This window comes from Geotrypetes seraphini, chromosome 7, assembly GCF_902459505.1.
Source record: "Geotrypetes seraphini chromosome 7, aGeoSer1.1, whole genome shotgun sequence".
Classification (NCBI taxonomy): Eukaryota; Metazoa; Chordata; class Amphibia; order Gymnophiona; family Dermophiidae; genus Geotrypetes; species Geotrypetes seraphini.
The window spans coordinates 110,385,286-110,405,008 of record NC_047090.1 but is presented as its reverse complement, the minus strand read 5'-3'; the positions used below and the strand labels follow the sequence as shown (position 1 = coordinate 110,405,008).

Sequence of the window (19,723 nt, the reverse complement as noted above, 5' to 3'; positions counted from 1 at the left end):
ACACCCTTAACATCTGCTGAAGTAGAGAAATACTGAACAGTTCCAGGAGGCACCAGTCTATGTACTGGCAATGTCATAGGAGATCTCTACCTCCATCTGCTGGTAGGAAAGGACACAGTTCCGTTGTGCAGATTGGCATGGCCAGACAATAAGGAAGTTTTTGTTTAAGCCTTCTCTGATCTGTTGGAAGAGTGGTACAGAAAATGTAAAAATAAGAAGCAAATGCATATCTTATCTGGCTAGCAGCTGAATAGCACTTCCATTCAGAAAATAAAGTGCTGCAAAAATTGACCTTCTGGATTGTTTCAGGTTGGTAAGACAGTTTCAGCATGATTTCATCACTAGAGCTGCTGAAAATCCAGACTCTAGCATCACATGTTCACTGGCTACAATATCGGCCCCATTCAGTTTTTTTAAGGCTATTTAATAACATAAGATACATAAAGGAAATAAATGTTATTTTTCACTGAATACTTAAGTACAACCATAAGTGTTTTTCTTTAGTGTACAAAATTGGATTTCCCAAAAAAATGTGAGTATTAGCTAATGTTCTGTAAAGGTATAGTGCTCCTGATGTCAAATCATATTGTATTTTATGGGAGTTACTTATATTGTCTTAAGATATTTTAATGATTTTTTGCTTTTTCCCTTAAAACAAAATGCTTGGAAAGCATTTTGACAGTATGCTATTTTGAACATGTTTTAACAATTGATTGCCATACATTCTGAGGTAATTTTTCACAGAAAATTTCTGAATGCGCCAGGATCAAATGTTTCACAAATAATACTCTCACTAATTGAATGTAAACATTTTGCTCAATGGTACTGAACATATGCAAAACCACTTTATAAAAAACCTAGTTTGAGATGCTATTAAATGTTTCTATTTGTATGCTGTAAATTATTTACATTATAATGTATTTAATCTAATATACCATACAATCACCGTTCTTCCAAAATTAACATCTCCTACAAAGATATTTCTGCACAATTACTTGCACACTGGATAACAATTTCCAGAGTGTGTGCACGGTACCAGGATGTAATTAACATAAGAATCACAGTCAGTGGCAGAACTAATGTTGACTGCATATGTCTCAAGAGTTCTGAATTCCCATCTCAAACATTGGAATATACTTCCGTGAATAACAAAAAAAAGTTCCTTTGCAAAAAAAATATGTTTCCATGATGTGCATGAGACGGATCCATTAAAGCTCTATTTCACAAGGTCATAGCTGTATGCAGGTTACGAGATCTTGGACAGACCCATCAATAAAGCAATCACACTGGCTGAACATTTCATTGCACTCTATATATAATTATTTCATGTGCTTTTATCAGATGAAATAAACAGTTTGCGTTATGAAAAGCCCAGGACTCTTCAAAAGCCTAAGCTGGAAAAAAAAAAAGCCTACGAAACTCAACACCACATTTTTTACATCTGAGTGAATTAAAGCTAAAGAAACTGGGCCAAACTCCTACGTGTGCTGGATAAACAGAACTGTCTGCAAAATGCCCAGCCACTAACTAAAACCAGAAGGTACAGGACAAAGAAGCACATGTGTTTCATACGAGAAACAGTGGCTTTTTATTTATATTCAATAATTCAGAATGAATTCACATCCCAAGAGGATGCTCCCCTTTTCCTTGAGGATGGAAACATTCCTGTCAATTTTTGCATCCTTATTTGAGAGTTAAGCAGGAAATGATCTTCCACCCTACAGTATAAATAATGAATTTTTAATTGGCTTTCCATAGATTAATCACTAAAAAGGAACGGAAAGAATTATTTTAGGTATAAAATCTGATCTGGGAAAAAGAGAGGGTGACTATTGGGGGGATCCAATAGACAGCAGGTATAACAGTTTAAGAGCTGCTGTCTACAAACGCATCTGTGTTAGTTCTGACATACAAACTTTTAACAGACAATTCAGGATGACTGGATTATATAAAAAGAATTACTGTCAAACTATTCAACAATAAAAATCCACTGGGGCACATAATTAGCTCTAACTCAAAGTCCCATTGATACATATGCAACGTTCATTAACATTTTTGGTTTTCTCCTCTGGTGAAAGTCATATTTCGCAACATAAAGAAATTAATTAATATTCTCATATATTTGTTTAATACTCTGCCATTCAAGCTTTCAGTCAATGACATTTGACTATAACGATTCATGTAATTGCTACCCTACTTTAATACTGACCCCATGGGAAGCTAGGGGGGGAAAAAAACCCAACAAACTTGCCGAGTCATCCACAGAGACTCAGCTAGAAACAAGGCTCCAAATGTAATCACTGCAATTTGCAGTTCATCAGCAAATATTAGCTACAGTTTTTCTGCTATTTTGGATGATCTGAAAGCTAATTTACATTTCTGTCTTAAGTATAAAAATGCTAACTCTTGGGGCTCCTTTTACAAAGCCGCAGTAGCGGTTTAACGCGCGTAATAGCGCGCGCTAAACTGACGGCCGCACTAGCCGCTATCGCCTCCTCTTGAGCAGGCGGTAGTTTTTCGGCTAGCGCGGGGGTTAGCGCGTAATTAAAAGTCGTGCGCGTTAAAGCCGCTACCGCGGCTTCGTAAAAGGAGCCCTTGGTCGTTAAAGATTCTGCTACTTTTAGCATTTTGTATCAAAATCTTTTGCAACAGAATAGTCTTATATTATAGCTAGCCTTTACTTTTTTTTTTTTGAAGAAAAAAAAAAATCAGAAAAGAAAGCAAAATGCATATTTATTAGCACATGATTTTCCTGTCAAAGGCCAGCACTGAAGCACACACACTAGCTTACAACCAGATATTTCAATTTACAATGCAATCGTTTAACTGTCAAGCTACAAAATTTGCCAAATAAATTATGCTCTGACCCTTTGAAGAGAAACAAATCATGAGTCAAACATAAAATGAGGGTACAACTCCCCCCAAATATTTGGTGGGTTTGAAAATGCACCCTTTACAAAATGTTCAGTGCAACAGAAAAACGTGTTTGACCTTACAAACCAAACAACATTCGATGAACTTAAGAGGTCAGGCTACAGCGTATACTCTTAAAATTAATGAGGTTTAAAGTTAGATTGAACCTGCAATCACGTGGCAAGAATATCGCTTAAAGGAAAGCACTGTGGTAAAATAAATGTGCACTTGTATCTATATTGTGCCATTATGTGGCTTTCCCCTTTATTTCCTGAAACATAATACTCCAGAAACAACTCTTTATTCAAAAGGCAGAGGTAGTGTGAACTTGAACTCTCATGTTTGCATGTTTTGTTTTAAGATTGCAATACAGGATAGCTTAAGGTTATCAACAAGTTGCTAGCTAACAGTTAAGTTATTATAGCTCACTCTTATCTGAATTGCTCCCTCCATGTTGACTGCCATCGGGATCCAGGGAACAGAAACAGCCTTGGTGCGATGTATTTCTGCTAACCACATGACTAGGTGCTACATAATGAAAAGGAAGACTCCAGACTTCTTAGCACCTGGCCATTTTGGTGCCGAAAAGATCAGGGGCATATATGGTTGATGCAGCACGATAAAGTTAGTTGAAAGTGGTATTTGTAAGACGTTAACAACTGGATATTTAGGTGGGAATTAGAAATTTCCCATCCACTATAATAAAACCCTTAGCGCACATGCGCACTTCAATCTCCGTGTGTCCGTGCTTCGTGATCTGTGCTGATTTCTTGCCCTGATCTCCGACTCCGGCTGACTTTCCGCCTTCTGAATACACTGCCGGGACACCTCTTCTTCTCACCCCCGGACCAGCAGCAGCAGCTGTGGTTTCATCAAGCAGCCATGGGGCATTTGCTAGGCAGGCCCACTTCGATAACACAAGGCGGGCTGGTCTAGCAAAAGCCCCGAGGCTGCCTGGCCTTGCAGATGCTAGACAGGGAGCAGGGAAGGGAGAAGGGGTACTACTAGACAGGAGGTAAAAGTAAGGGAGAAGGGCTACTGTTGGACAAGAGGAGCAGGGAAGAGGTGCTGCTGGACAGGGGGGAGGTAAAAGTAAGGGAGAAGGGCTACTGCTGGGCAGGGGGGAGCAAGGAAGGGGTGCTGCTGGAAGGGGGGAGGTAAAAGGAAGGGAGAAGAGCTACTGCTGGACAGGAGGGTGGAGAGACAGAAAGAAAGAAAGACAGACAGACAGGGGGCAGGGAGAGAGACAGAAAGAAAGACAAGACAGGGGGCTAGGGAGAGAGACACTGCATTCATGGAGAAACATGTGCCCCCCCAAACCCTTTTGTACTTCCATATAAATGGCTCCTGCAGTCATAAGGACTATTGGGGTGATACTTAGGTGGATCTAGTAGATTCTAGGGATGTTTTGGGGGGCTCACAATGATCTATCTATAAGGGAGCTGCTGCGAGATGTTTATGTGGCACCCTTTTTGTAAAGTTCACAGCAGTGCCCTGTAAGGTGCCCCACTACTCTACTGCCATGTCTGGGTGTCCAGTCCCTTACTTTTTTGCCCCTCCCACATCCAAAAGGTCTTTTTCTAGGCGTTTTTGACTTGGACAAATTTTTGGCCGAAAATGGGTATAAAGATGGATGACTTAGCGGTCTGGATGATCAGACGACTGGACGTACAGTTGGACGATTTTCAAAAAAAAAAATATGCTGGATGTATTTTTTGAAAATGGACCTTTTCCTGTGTCCAACTTTGGATGACTTGTGAGTTAGGCCAAAACAGTCTTAGACGTTTCTTTTGATTATGCCCTTCCATATTTAAACACTTTTGATAATAATATAGGATCCAGTGAGGAAGCCTGGGACAATGAAGTAAAGGAGTCTGAGGTGGTGTTTCTGAGGATCATATAAAGAAATTTTTGGATGAGAACCGAAGGCAGAACAAAAAGATATTCTACTGAATACATCTTAGTCACACTGAATGTTCTCATTATAAGTTTGACATTTAGAAGCTGGTGCTAAAGTGAAAAGTATTTTATAAAGACACAAAGGGCTGTATGCACTAAAGATACCAAATCGATCACTGTTGGCCGATTTTCTGGCTGATTTTCCAGCAGCAATCGATGCGTTATCAAGTTTGCATGCAAATTTGTACGGAGGTGCAAATTATTTGCATGCAAATGTGACCAATCAATCGCTCAATGAGTGGTTGACACATGCTGTTAGAGTTTTTTTTTTAATGGCACAGATATTATACACTTCCCCCTCCCCATTCACGGTTTCACATATTTGTGATTTTTTTGGGATCCGGAAGGTTCGCCCCCAGCATTTCGCCCCCAGCAATTCGCCCCTCACATTTCGCCCCTACACATTTCGCCCCCCGGATGTTTTGCCCCCACACATTTCGCCCCTACACATTTCGCCCCCCGGATGTTTTGCCCCCACACATTTCGCCCCCGCACATTTCGCCCCTGAGCGTTGGATTATGTGTAATGATGAAAAAATAAAATAAAATAAAAAAAAGGTAAAATGATTAAGTAGGTATTTTTTTTGCCAGTTGTTATGATTTTTCCTCCAGGAAATTGTCCAAACCTTATAGAATAGTGGATAGTTCTCTCAAAACTACCCACATTACACAAAATTTCTCTACTTAAATAAACAAGACAGCCGTTTAATATGAGGGGCCGCTGAAAAGTTCTCAGCCCAACCAACAAAGTTCAGGCAGTCTTTCCGACGGCAATTTTATACTGGCAATAGGTGCATTCATTCAAAGTCAGGCTTAAATTTTAGGATAAATGCTTTTAAAGCAGGCTAAATACTTCTGTGACCCTGACATTTATACCAGTTATTGAGGATAAAACTGTGCTTACCGCTTTGGTATTTAAAACCACTTGAAATGTAATTTAAAAAAAAAAAATGGCTCCTTAACTTCAGCATGTGGAAACAGTTCCTACACATTCAAAAACATTTGAATGCTTGTTGAGTGCATTTACAACTAAAATGGCTGTTCCCACTGATGTGCTGTAACTTGGAGGCATATTTTGGACATCCCCATATATTACAAAAGGTTCTGTGCTCAGTGAGCCTTTTGTAAACTACACAGGGGATTGTGCACATGCTAATCAGGACATCTCAATCCCTGCCTAGATGCCCTATGCAAATTCAGACTACTTATTCTGGGTAACATTCATGTGCATGCAGGAAATGATTGTGTGTGTATGGCATTCATGTATGGCATTGCTCTCCAATCTCCACTCGTTGGCAGGGGCGAAATGTGCGGGGGCGAAATGTGTGGGGGCAAAACATCCGGGGGGCGAAATGTGTGGGGGCGAAAGTTCCGGGGGCAAAACATACCTGGGGGCGAAATGTGAGGGGCGAATTGCTGGGGGCGAAATGTGGGGGGCGAAACTTCCGTGAACCGATTTTTTTTGGGGGGAGGGAGAGGGGGAACCTCCCCCCCTCATAGTTTAACACATTCCTGTTTCTCCACGGCAGTCATTTCCTATTGGCGATCAGCACGGGACAGGAGCGTAGGAAGTGCTCCTGATTGGCCATCAAGCTCCAGCTCTGTCTCCTTGATTGGTGGATGTACAGAGCTCTCCCATGTGAGCAGCAATCAGCAACTGGTGCACTGAGGGATTGAAGAAGCTTAGAGGGAACAATGGTAGACTGATATTTCTGTGGGAACCCCAGAGAACCAGCGTCCATCCCCCTGGGCGTCCCATGGACCTTGGGGGATACCCATGGGACCTGTGGGATCCCTGTTCCCAGGCAGACCTCTAGTCTAGCTCTGGTGTGCTCAGGTTCCAGCAGAAGATTGTCTTTTGCTTACAAGCATCACTATAAAGTTACATGCACAGTCTGTCTCTTATGGGATGGGGGAGGGGTGGGTGAAGTCAAGGTAACTGCCTGGATGAACAGGGTCCTGCTTACTGATGTCTATAGCTGTTTATTTTAATTATGAAAACTGATACTATGCAACAACTGCAAGCTATTTTGGTAAGATAAATATGGGTTATTAATACAGATGATAAAATAACTACCAGCAGACTGGCTGGGTATGCTGCCCGTAACACAATCCTTCCTTGCTGTGTTATAGGCAAACAGTAGTGGCAGATTTTTTCCCACCAAAGTTGCTCTCCTACTGGTAGGAGGATGATATAGAACAGAATCACATTGGGAGACTAGCAGGGGTCCCAGCCAGGCTGATCTGCCCCCAACCCCACATTCACTTAAAAGACCAACCCTTACTTAAACTGAATTCTGATTTCTAAAATCTGAGGGGAATATGTTTAAATGAAACAAAAACATAAAGGGAAAAAAATACCACCTTTTTATTGGACTAACTTAATGCAGTTTATGATTAGCTTTCGAAGGTAACCCCTTCTTCCTCAGTCCAATAAAAAAAGTATTATTTTTTCAATGGTGGATAAGGTGTTGAAACAAACCGCAAAAAAAAAAGGGGTATCAAACAAACGCCTATTCAAGTCCGATGCTAAATATAACAATAAAAATGAAAATGACATTGTTATTCATATTCATTTTTATCCACCATGGCGACCTGAGGAAGGCGTGTTGTCCGAAACATGGACCGTGTCGGGTCCCTTGGTTGGTAATAAGGTTGTATATTCACTGCATTTTATTAACGGTATAATAAACAACGCTTGCATCCTGTACATAGTCTGCAGTTTTTGAAGTGGTATGGTAATCGTGTTAGTCTACTTTTAAAGGTAAAAAATGGAAACAACACAAAGAAAAGAAACTAAGATACTACTCTTTTTATTGGATTAACTTAGGGTTCCTTTTACAATGGTGCGCTAAGCATTTTAGCGTGAGCTAACCACGCGCTAAACGCTAACACGTGCATATTTGTCTATGGACGCATTAGCGGTTAGCGTGTGCTAAAATGCATAGTACACCTTAGTAAAACAGGGGGTTAATGTATTTTTCAGTAGCTTTTGTAGGTAATATCTTCTTCAGAACAGAAATCTGAAGGTGGGGGTAATTGCCTTCGGAAGCTAATCCAAAAATATATTTAGTCCAATAAAAAAGGGTATTATCTTATTTTCTTTGTTTTATTCCTGTCTATTAAGTATAATTATAAATTCAGCTCAGGTCTAGTGATTATTGCTACAGTGATAATTAAGTGCAAGAATCACAAAAACAGGTTATTTGCTTGCTAAATTAGATTTTGGGGGCTTTGTATCTTTTCCCGCCACTGGTGTGGTGGGACTTGTCTGCATCTTATCCCTCTGTATTGGATATCAGATATTTCCCTGTTTTAGTATGCTGGGTGAGGCTATTTTCCCTCTGATGTTCTACTGTAACTGTACCATCTCTGTGGACTTCTCCTGGGGTGCAGTTCTTGTTTATAATTCGCTGTTTGTATTTGCATTTTTGTATTCGCACTTTTGGGTCACTGTTGTTCCTGTTATCTTGTTGAACCCTTTCTAATAAAAATGATTTACAAAAAAAAAAATAAATAAATAGGTAAACAAACAAATAACCAGTTCTAAGGATTTAACCTCCAAATTCAAGCAATAACCAATTTGGAAGAAGTAAAAATATACTGCATAGGTGCGATATAATACGCTTGTGTGTTATACAAGTGATGGTGAGAGAAAAATGGAATCACAATAGGTGGGGATGGGAAAAATGGCTAAGTGAAACATGGAATATGACAATCGCTATAACTAAAGGCCAAAGATTTTAAAAAATAGCACCTGGAATTTTGCACATTGGACAGCCAAATGCATCACAACTACAGCTGCAAATCTGCAGAAGGGATAAGGAGGTCTGTAGCACTTTAAAATATTGTAGTAGAAATTCCTTTGACCTCCTTCTGCAAACTCACTGGAACTATAGCAAACCTCCTGGTAATGTAACACAAGCTCTATAGTGTCATCTCAGATTACTCAGAGCTTTCCAAATACCTATGCCATTTAAGTGTAAACAACCTGGGTGATGACATTATCAATAGGCAGCACCTATTTGTATAGTCTCTGGTAATATTTAGTTAATCTTTTTTTTTTTTTTTTTTTTAATTCTAGACACCCTGTGCATTTGGTAAGAAAGAGGCTGATTCCACAAGCCCAATAAATAAGACACACAATAAAAAATAAAATAAAAGCAACAAGTGATTGCTAGGCTCCATCACCTCCACACCTCTGCCGTTACACCCAAAAAGTGAGATGAGTGAAGAAAAAAATAATATGACCATAAATATTACCTTGTATGAGAAGCAGCATCACTGAGACTGTAAGCACTGTTCTCTCTTGTCAAAGGGCCGGAGCCTGGGTGACCCTTGCTGTGAATTTCCATACTTAGCGGAGAATCCAGTTTTCGTTCTACAGCATGTGATTCTTTGTCAGTAGTCCTATCAGCTACGGGACCCACATCACTCGAGCTGTGCCACAAAGGAGGCACTTTCTCCTTTGCAGGCCCTGAGCGAGGGGACGTTGCAGAGGCCCCGAGGGACGCTGTACTTGCATGACTGGGGCCGTAGGACGTTGCATCAATGCCACTATCAGCTGAGGTTCCCTGAAGGTAGTTATAGCTGTTCAGCTCCAAATCGGTGCGGTCTCCATTATCGTACCACTTCTCATCACTGTGGGCGCTTGAGGCATTGCTGGAGAGAGTATTGCTACTGGAGTGGCTAGAATAGTGGCTGTCAGTCTAGAAAAGAAGTTCAGAAAAATCAATTATTTTAACAGATGAAAAAAAAAAAAATTGAAGCAACATTTGGTTTTTTTTTAATGCAATGGGAATATTTAACTGGAATATATTGCTAGTCATTATAAAATAAGGGAAACAGAAGATTCAATTCCGAATCAAAAATAGCATTTAAAAAATCTGAATGTATATGCTGTTGATTGAACGGAGTGCAATGTTTTTCCATCCTCTCAGACAGAGGCAAGAAATAAACTTAATATAAAGCCCCCACTGTAATAAATATTCTGGTGCTGAAATGTTTGGTTGTGCAGTGCTGTATAGGTGCTCAATATTTTCCAAAAAGCACAGCTACACTTTCCATGACTCAACTAACCAACTGTCATCAAACCAAACCACGATTATCTTTTCTTTATATTCCCTTCCTGAGCATGAATGTTTAAATGCTTTTGAAAGCATCTGCTTAAACATTCTCACATTCATGAATCTAAATTCTGCTGTGCTTTCTGGCTCTGTGTCACATGTACAGATCATCCACAGGCAAGAAACAACTAATGCACAGAACTGGAACACAGCCTCAAGATTTTAAAATAGCATATGGCTTTAACCCTTTCAGGACCATAAGGATCGTAGGCCAATTTTTGTGGTTTTGACGACATTTTTATGGTAAAAAGGGCTTGCAGATGCCAAAAAATTGATTTTTTTTGTGAAATATCATTATTTTTATTTTAAAAAATCACACTTCTGGCTTATGGACAGTGTGGCAAGTGAATCTTCTCGTCAATCTAGCAACGACGCTAATGAATGAATGTCGGAACCAGTTTGTTTACTGATAAAGGCAGTATCATATGGAATCCGTACATATCAAATTTAGAACTGTAGACTATCCCAATCAAAATTTATAGGATTTTAAAGTTATGGGACAAATATGTCCCTTGGTCCTGAAAGGGTTAACAAGGCACAGATCTGCCATGACAAAAAAACACAGCCCAAATTTGCCATGGCAAAAAGGAAAAGCAAAGCAGTTAAGACTCCGACAGGAAACACAAAGTAATGGGACAGAAATGGTAATGTTTTGAGGAATCTGGCTGGAATTGCTACATAGCAATAACTGACAAAGAATAGTTGTCAAAATGGGGGGGGGAAAAATAGATCTTTTTCATAAAGCTAGTTGCAGTCCTCTGATGCCAAGAAAATATGTTAGAGGATACTGTTAAAACAGGGAATTTAGGGCTCCTTTTACAAAGGAGCGCTAGCGGTTTTAGCGTGCGTTTAGCGCGTGCTAAAATATCGCACGCGCTAGCCGCTACTGCCTCCTTTTCAGCAGGCGGTAGTTTTTCAGTTAGCGCGCGCTATAGCACGCGCTAATTTTGTGAGTGCGCTAAAAACGCTAGCGCACCTTAGTAAAAGGAGCACTTAGTGTATATTGACAGCCAGGATTTTGAAAAAGCCAAGGTAGCTCACGTAGATTTAAAGAGAAAAGACAAAAAAAAAAAAAAATATCAGTTGCTAATATGCAGTTTGTGAAAAGAAATAAAACCAATAACGTTTCAATGTAAAAATGCAACAAGTCTAAAAAAATAAGAGGCAGAGTTGGAGTGGATGATGTTAAATGGAGACTGACAATGAGCATTTCAGAGTCCCAAAAATGAGACACTAAGGCCCTGATTCTCCAAAAGTGCGTCCCGATTTTAGGCAGCTGTAGGCGTCCTACAGCTGTCTAATCAGCCAATCGGGATGCACGTTTTTTAAAAAAATGCTCTCCAGGCAGGCCTGAAGGCGCCTCCGGGAGCCTAGGGAGACCCGCAAGACGCCTAAGCTCGCCTAAGGGCCTTAGGCGAACCTAGGAGGCCCTAAGCGTCTCCCTAGTAGAGGAAGAAACCTTAAAATGTAGGCCAGCAAAATGCTGGTCTACATTGTAAGTAGACGCAGCTGCTATACTTATCGCGGCAAGGGATCTCTCTGCCGCTATAAGTATAGTGGGCCGCGGCCTGTCCAATCGGATGCCCCTCCTCCGACACTACCGACCCCCCCCCCCCGACATTACCGATCTCCCTCCCACCCCGACACTACCGATTGCTGGCAGGAGGGTGTCCAATCCCTCCTGCCCGAAGAAGCACCCCCCCCCGGCGCTAACAACCCCCAAACCTCCAAAATAACCTGTTCTTCAGGCCAGACGGTTCTTGCCCGTCCAGCCTGTAGGCCCGCCTCGTCGAAATGAGGTGGGCTCGCCCATCCCGCCGAAGCCTAAGGCCTGATTGGCCCAGGCTCTAGAAGCCTGGACCAATCAGGCCTTAGGCATAGCGGGTCCGCCCATCCCCACTTAATTTAAGGCCTGATTGGCCAATCAGATCTTAGACTTAGTGGGGATGGGCGGACCCGCTATGCCTAAGGCCTGATTGGTCCAGGCTTCTAGAGCCTGGGCCAATCAGGCCTTAGGCTTCGGCGGGATGGGCCGGGAAGGGGCGAGCCCGCCTCATTTCGACGAGGCGGGCCTACAGGCTGGACGGGCAAGAACCGTCTGGCCTGAAGAACAGGTTAGTTTGGAGGTTTGGGGGTTGTTAGCGCCGGGGAGGGCGGGGGGGTGCGTCTTCGGGCAGGAGGGATTGGACACCCTCCTGCCAGCAATCGGTAGTGTCGGGGTGGGAGGGAGATTGGTAATGTCGGGGGGGGCGGTCGGTAGTGTGGGAGGGGGGGCATCCGATCGGACAGGCCGCGGCCCGCTATACTTATAGCGGCAGAGAGATCCCTTGCCGCGATAAGTGTAGTGGGCCGTGTCTAATCTAACCCGATTCTCTAACCAGCGTCTGTAACATGGACGTCGGTTACAGAATCGGGGTTTTAGTGTAGGCCGATTCTGAATAGGACGCCTCTCCCGGGCGTCCTATACAGAATCAGGGCCTAGGTGTCTTGCGGGCCTCGCCTTCAATATAGGCGGCCTGCCTGGGGAGCATTTTTTTAAAAAAACGTGCATTCCGATTGGCTGATTAGACAGCTGTAGGACGCCTACAGCTGTCTAAAATCGGGACGCACTTTTGGAGAATCAGGGCCTAAGAAACCAGGGTACAAAATATAACTAACCCGCCCTCCCTTTACAAAAGCATAGCACAGTTTTTCGTACCTGCTGTGGCGGTAACAGCTCCGATGCTCATAGAATTCCTATGAGCATAGGAGCTGTGACCGTAGTGGCCGGCGCTAAATACTGCGCTATGTTTTTGTAAAAGAGAGGGATAAATGACAGAAGGCACAGAAATAGTGATAGTATGGCACTACACAATCCATTGAGAATTCCATATAGCTAAGTAAGATTTAAACTTTGAAGGCAATGAAGCACACTAAAAATCTTATGAACAGAAGTTCAATGTTAGAAAAAAATAGCAGTGAGGGGTTATTGCTGTTTATCTTACTGGATGGTAAAATAGACTGTGGCATGCCAACATGGATTATAAAGGCTAAACATGGAAATACAATAGTAATTACTACAACAGAAAAATGTAGTATATTAAGCGTTGAAAGTACTTGCACTTAAATGCTGGCGATAAATGTGTAACTTCCGCTATTTTATAAATTATGAGAATACAGATACCTGTAAATTATACGCCTTATAAGATACATGCGGAGGAGAGAGTGGCGTAGTGGTTAGAGCTACAGATTCAGCATACTAAGGTTGTGGGTTCAAACCCCGTGCTGTTCCTTGTGACCCTGAGCAAGTCACTTAATCCTCCACTGCCCCAGGCAAATTAGATAGAATGTGAGTCCACCGGGACAGATAGGGAAAATGCTTGAAGTATCTCTATGTAAACCACTTTGAGTGCTTTCACTGGCAAAAAACTCCCTCACAGAACAGCTCAGGTTTAGAAAAGGGTAAAGTCACCCGGAGGCACATTCAAGGACTTAGCTGACAAAAGACGACTTGAGCTCCAACGCTGTCACGTCTTCTCCAATCTTCCCAACTAGCGACCTTGTTTCACCAATGTTTGGCTCATCAGGGGAACAAACAATACAGCCTTGAAAAGTGCAGCCATGCTGTATTGTTTGTTCCCCTGATAAGCCAAACATTGGTGAAACAAGGTCTCTTGTTGGGAAGATTGGAGAAGACGTGATAGCGTTGGAGCTCAAGTCGTCTTTTGTCAGCTAAGTCCCTGAATGTGCCTCCAGGTGACTTTGCCCTTTTCTAAACCTGAGCTGTTCTGTGAGGGAATTTTTTTAGCCTGTGAAAGTATCAAAAGCAGTTTTGATTTGTACCTTTTGGTTCTATACTGCTACATTAGTATGAGGCTTTTTCTCCCTCTTTTTGGGTGCATGCTGGGTTTGAAGAGGGGGGGGGTGCCTCGGTGCCACGATCACACAACATTTTGAATCATTCTATGAACATATTATATGTTGTGCATCCTCGTATAATTTGCTGAAAGAAGTGAGTAATCTGACTCTAAACTGGAAAAGGGAAGGCGCGCTGGACTCGATGTTTCATTCTTTAAGCACATCAAATCCAGCACGTCTTCCCTTTTCCAGTTTGGAGTTGAATTACTCACTTCTTTCAGTGCCATACACCAGTGTCCCCTAAGGAAGGCGTTGTTCAGGTGCCAAAACTAGGATACTTCTTTGGACTACACTTTCAAATAAAGACCGTTTTTATTGGCTGACAGGACGCTGCCCTTGCCTTTCTGTTGTACTGTTGATATTTTAAAGCGAGGTATTCTTCTTTTTCTTGTCTGCTTAACGAGAAAGAGCCAATGCAGATTAAGCAAGGGAAGCTGAGACAATTTAATCTGAAGATATAAACAAGCATGTGCATATCGGTGAGTCAGTATATCAGGATTTTCAGAGGGAATTTGACAAGAGTTCTTTACGAAAGACCTTCTTTGGAAATTAAAGTCATGACACTGGGCCAATGTCTTGTTATATACTAGTAACCAGTTAAATGATAGGAAACTAAAATGAAATGGACAGTTTTAAAGAAGTATTTAATAGAGTGCCCCAGGGATCATGCTAGGAACCCAGGTATACTTGTAGTAATAAAGCTAAAAGTATGTGTGGGATGGAATTCCACATATACAATAAAGTGGATTACAGGAGTCACAATTTTCACACATCAAATATATATGGATAAATCATATATGACTTTGAAAACAGCTCTCAAAGAGATCTGCAATATGACAATGACCTAACAATGAAAACTAAAATGATCTGTATACATACTGGCATCAACAGTCCAAAAGATAAGAACATAAGAGTTGCCATACTGGGAAAGACCAAAGGTCCATCAAGCCCACCTGTTTCCAATAGTGGCCAACCCAGTTCATGTATACCTGGAAAGATCCCATGGAGTAAAACAAATTTGATGCTGCTTATCCTAGGAATAAGCAGTGGATTTCCCCAAGCCATCTCAATAATGGCTTATGAACTTTTGTTTTAGGAAATTGTTGAAACCTTTTTTAAACCATGCTAAGCTAACCGCTTTCACCACATTCTCCGGCATCAAATTTCAGAGATTAATTACACGTTGAGTGAAGGACTATTTTTTCTGGTTTGTTTTAAAACTACTACTTAGTGGCTTCATTGCATGCCCCTAGTCCTAGTATTTTTGGAAAGAGTAAACAAAAGAGTAAACTACCCTTGCCACTCCACTAAGTATTTTATAGACTTCTATCATATCTCCCCTGAGCCATCTCTTCTCCAAGTTGAAGACCCTTAGCTGCTTCAGCCTTGCCCATACTAAACAACAGTTTTAGCTATAGAAAAAAAGCAGACCAGCAATATTTTCGGTGCAATCCATTGCTTCTCAACAAATAGGAAACAAAATCCTTACCTAGCAGCAATGTGACCCTACTAAAATAATTACTATTAAGTTATATTTAAGGTTCAGAATGCTAGGACAATAACAAATCTACTCTAGCCTAAGCTCTTTATTTCACACCTGGGAACCAGTTTCATTTGATTTTATAATACTAATTTTGAACAGAATTTAACAAAGTGAAATAGATGGGGATGTTTATGGCCCGAATGGAAGTAAAATGTTCAAATGAACTTACTTGCTGTTTATGAGGAGACAAGTGGACCACAGGCTCCTGTCTTATTAATCTCCCAGTAGGGCTCTCTCGAAAGGAAGGCAGAACCTTTGAAACAGCTGGAAGATGGCAAGTTGGTTCTGAAATGCAACACAGACATCAATGTAATGTAGATACTGCCATGGAGAACTCTTAGGTAACAAAAATGATTCCTCTAAATTGGTTGTCAACATTGATAATTTGTAGCTAATCCAAGGTTTAAAAAAAAAAATTTACATTCAGTGATATGAAACTACATTTACACAACAAACTGCTACTAGTCATGAAATGTGAAAAGGCTATTTAAAACATTTATCCAGATGTCTTAACTCTAACCCTGATTTTACCTCCGTGTATTCCCCCCTAACATCTCCTCATCTCCAGTTATTCTTTCTCTTCAAAGACTCAAGCATGTCAACTGCTACCCAAATTGTATATTTACTGGAATTGTACTATCTCCTATTTGTACAGCTCTTTTTTTGCATCCTAAATCCTAAATTGTAATTCTCCAATCTTCTTGTAATCCTCCTGGAAATGTCCAGCTGTTTCTTTTGTAATCCGCCCAGAACTGCAAGGTACGGGTGGAATAGAAGTCATTAATGTAATGTAATGTAATGTTATGGGTGTACTGTACAGCATATAACACCATGCAATGCCCTCTTAAAATGAAACAGTGAAAATAGCTTTTAGGGATCATGATAGCTCTTTATCACATTATACTGTTTGATACAAAGTCCTGATAGAATCAGTTTGAGCTCAGAATTTCATTACAATGATTTTTTAGCAATCTTGTAAAGCATTTCTTCTTATAAAAAAAGCTGCAACAATAGGTTTTCTGGGCCCCCTTTTATGTTTAACTCCAAGAGAGATTTAAATATAAAGCCATAAGAGGTTCAAGTCTCTCTGTTCATAGCATTCAATATCTTATGAATTTCTGCAATGTAAAAAAATATTCTTTGTGCAATTTAAAACTATACATAGCAATAAAACTGCTATGCAAGAGGTATTAGGGCTTCTATTCAATCAACATTCTCTAAATTAAACACATCATAAGGGACTTGACCCGAGGGCTTCAGGGTAAAGTAGCACTGTTTGCCGACGACGCCAAACTGTGTAATATAGTAGGTGAAAGCAATCTCAAGGATAGTATGACGCAGGATCTGATCATGTTGGAAAACTGGTCCTCGACATGGCAGCTGGACTTCAACGCTAAGAAGTGTAAGGTCATGCATCTCGGTAGCAGAAATCCATGCAGAACATACACCTTGAATGGAGAAACACTAGCTAGGACTTCAGAAGAACGGGACTTGGGAGTAATCATCAGCGCAGACATAAAGGCTGCCAAACAAGTAGAGAAGGCCTCATCCAAGGCAAATGATGGGATGTATCAATAGAAGCTTCGTCAGCCGCAAACCTGAAGTCATAATGCCACTCTACAGAACCATGGTGAGACCTCATCTGAAATACTGTGTGCAATTCTGGAGGCCACATTACCGGAAAGATGTGCTTCGAGCTGAGTCGGTCCAGCGGATGGCCACTAGGATGGTCGCTGGACTCAAGGGTCTCTCATACGAAGAAAGACTGGGCAAACTGCAGCTCTATACCCTAGAGGAGCGTAGGGAAAGGGGTGACATGATTGAGACATTCAAGTACGTCACAGGTCGTGTAGAGGTGGAAAACGATATATTCTTTCCCAAGGGACCCTCGGTCACAAGGGGGCACCCGCTCAAACTCAGAGGAGGGAAATTTAGTGGTAAAATCAGGAAGTATTTCTTCACAGAAAGGGTGGTAGATCACTGGAACAAACTTCCGGTGCAGGTGATCAAGGCCACCAGTGTGCTCGACTTTAAGAATAAATGGGACATCCATGTGGGATCCCTACGACGGTCGAGTTAAGGAACTAGGTCATTAGCACTCAGACTTAATAGGGTGGGTAAATGGAGTGGGCAGACTTGATGGGCTGTAGCCCTTTTCTGCCGTCATCTTTCTATGTTTCTATCCTGCAGTCTTGAAGAAACACAAGCAACTGAAATCAGTTTATGTATGTAAAATGCAAGTAAAATTTGGCAAGGAATTCCTTTACAGATGAAAGATAGGTGAAAAACTAAGCACCATATTTCTTTATGATAATTATTTGACAAGTATAAATTCTTATACTTCTAAAATATTCCTTATGAGGGGGGTGCTGAAAAGTTCTCAGCCAATCCAAGAAAGGAATAACGTGGAGCAATAAAACTTTCAAGTTATTCCACATATTGACCCCTAAGTTCAACAGACTTGGCACATCATGTCTGACGTTTCTGTAACCCTTCCAAAAAAATATTCTGATGTCTGATCACTGAAATACTGCTCTGCTGCTGCAATCACCTCTAATCACTCTTTGAAACCTTTTAAGGTTTAGAAAAATAGTCAGATGGAGCAAGATCTGGAGAGTAGAAAAGACAATCTATGCACTGAAACCCCAACTGTGTCAAAACATCCATCGTTTTGCTAGCCTTGTGAGCTTTGTCTTGCAAAAAGAGACCTCCTTTCCGCAACTTCCATCTCCTTTTTTCTTTCAATGCCTCCTTTAATTGGCGCAACAAGTTACAGTAGTATTCTGCATTAACTGTTTGGCCCCTTGGAATATAGTCAGCCATTACAACACCTTCCAGATCCCAAAACACTGTGACCATGATCTTTCCTGCCAACTTCTGGGTTTTCGATTTCTTTGGCATTGGAAAACCCGAGTGCTGCCATTGCATGGACTGTTGTTTTGTCTCATTATCATAGTGGTGTAACAATGCTTCATTAACAGTAACATTCCCAAAAAAAGGTGGCACCAGCTCAATGAAAATGCAGCAAAATCAACTTGGAAGCGTCTACTCGATGCCATTTCTCATCAGCATTCAAATATTTGGGCACCCACTTGGCTGAAAGCTTCTGCATACTCAGTTGCTTGTGGATTATACACCCAACTCATTCCCTGAATATCTGTAGTGTCACAGCAATTGTTTTAGCCGGTATTCACTGATCTGCCAAAAGCAGAATATTGGCATGGTGAAGAATTTCAGGAGTTGACACCATTTGAGGTCTTCCAGACCCTGTTGCATCTTCGGTCTCAATCTCCACGCTGAAAGTTTGCACATCACTTCTTCACATTTTTCACTCAGTGTTTGCATCATACATTCATGGATGTCCTTTGAAGTTTTTTTCTGCAGGAATAAGAATTTCATGACGACGCAGAGTTCCACACTTGAAAAATCCACACTTTTCATTGACATGGTTAAATCAATGATCTGACGATTCTGCAAATTGGCACTTTGCAAAATAAAATAACACTCTTTTCAGCTACAGTGACAAAATAATGCTCAGAATTGAGAAAGTTGCTTGGGCTGAAAACTTTTCAGCACCCCCTCGTATTTTCATAAGGCTGAGTGCCTGTGAAATAAAAGTTTACTAAAGGGCAGTAACTGCTTCCATATTGGCAGGCTAGCATGCACTAATTTGCACATGAATTGCATACTGTGTTATGAGGTGGGAAATGGACAAGAGAATGGGAGTGGACTGCATATTGCATTAGTTTCAAGTTTGATTCAATATTTGCTATCACACTCATCGAATAAATGTCTGAGTAGCTTACAATTTAATAATTAGATAAAGATAAAGAAATGTAAAAAGTAGAAATAAGTACCGTATATACTTGAATATAAGATGAGAATTTTGGGCCAAAAATATGACCCAAAAATGGGGGTCTCATCCTATATTCTGGTCATCACCAGCAGCTGCTGCATCATCTAAAATGGTAATTCCCCTCCTGGGATATACCAGGAATTCTGATTGGCCCAATATGTTTAAGGCTCCTCCTATGGGAGGGACCTTAAACAACTAGGGCAAATCAGAGCCTCAAGACCCTCTCTGGATGCATCGGGAAGCCTGAGGCTCTGATTGGTCCAGAGTGTTTAAGGCCTCTCCTATGGCTCTCCTATGGAAGGGGCTTTAAACACCCTGGGCCAATCAGAGCTTCAGGCCTCTCCCCAGATGCATCTGGAAGGATCCTAAGGCGCTGATTGGCCTGGACACCCCATAGGCAGGGCCTTAGGCAGCCAGGCCAATCAAAGCC

The 19,723-nt window shown here is 41.3% G+C and overlaps 1 protein-coding gene across 12 annotated transcripts in view; it reads right to left on the bottom strand.

Annotated features, from left to right (window-relative positions):
- The window catches only part of SIPA1L1 (signal induced proliferation associated 1 like 1), a 484,222-nt gene that overhangs the window by 50,206 nt on the left and 414,293 nt on the right, over positions 1 to 19,723 (bottom strand). For all 12 annotated transcript variants that reach the window (XR_004540063.1, XM_033951213.1, XM_033951214.1 and 9 more), the window contains 2 exons: positions 15,607 to 15,722; positions 9,135 to 9,580 (listed from right to left, as the gene is read on the bottom strand). Coding sequence is in view for 11 of the 12 variants with exons in the window: in XM_033951213.1 (XP_033807104.1) it covers positions 9,135 to 9,580; positions 15,607 to 15,722 (562 nt within the window). In the remaining variant the exon portion in view is untranslated. The remainder of the gene's footprint in view (positions 1 to 9,134; positions 9,581 to 15,606; positions 15,723 to 19,723) is intronic.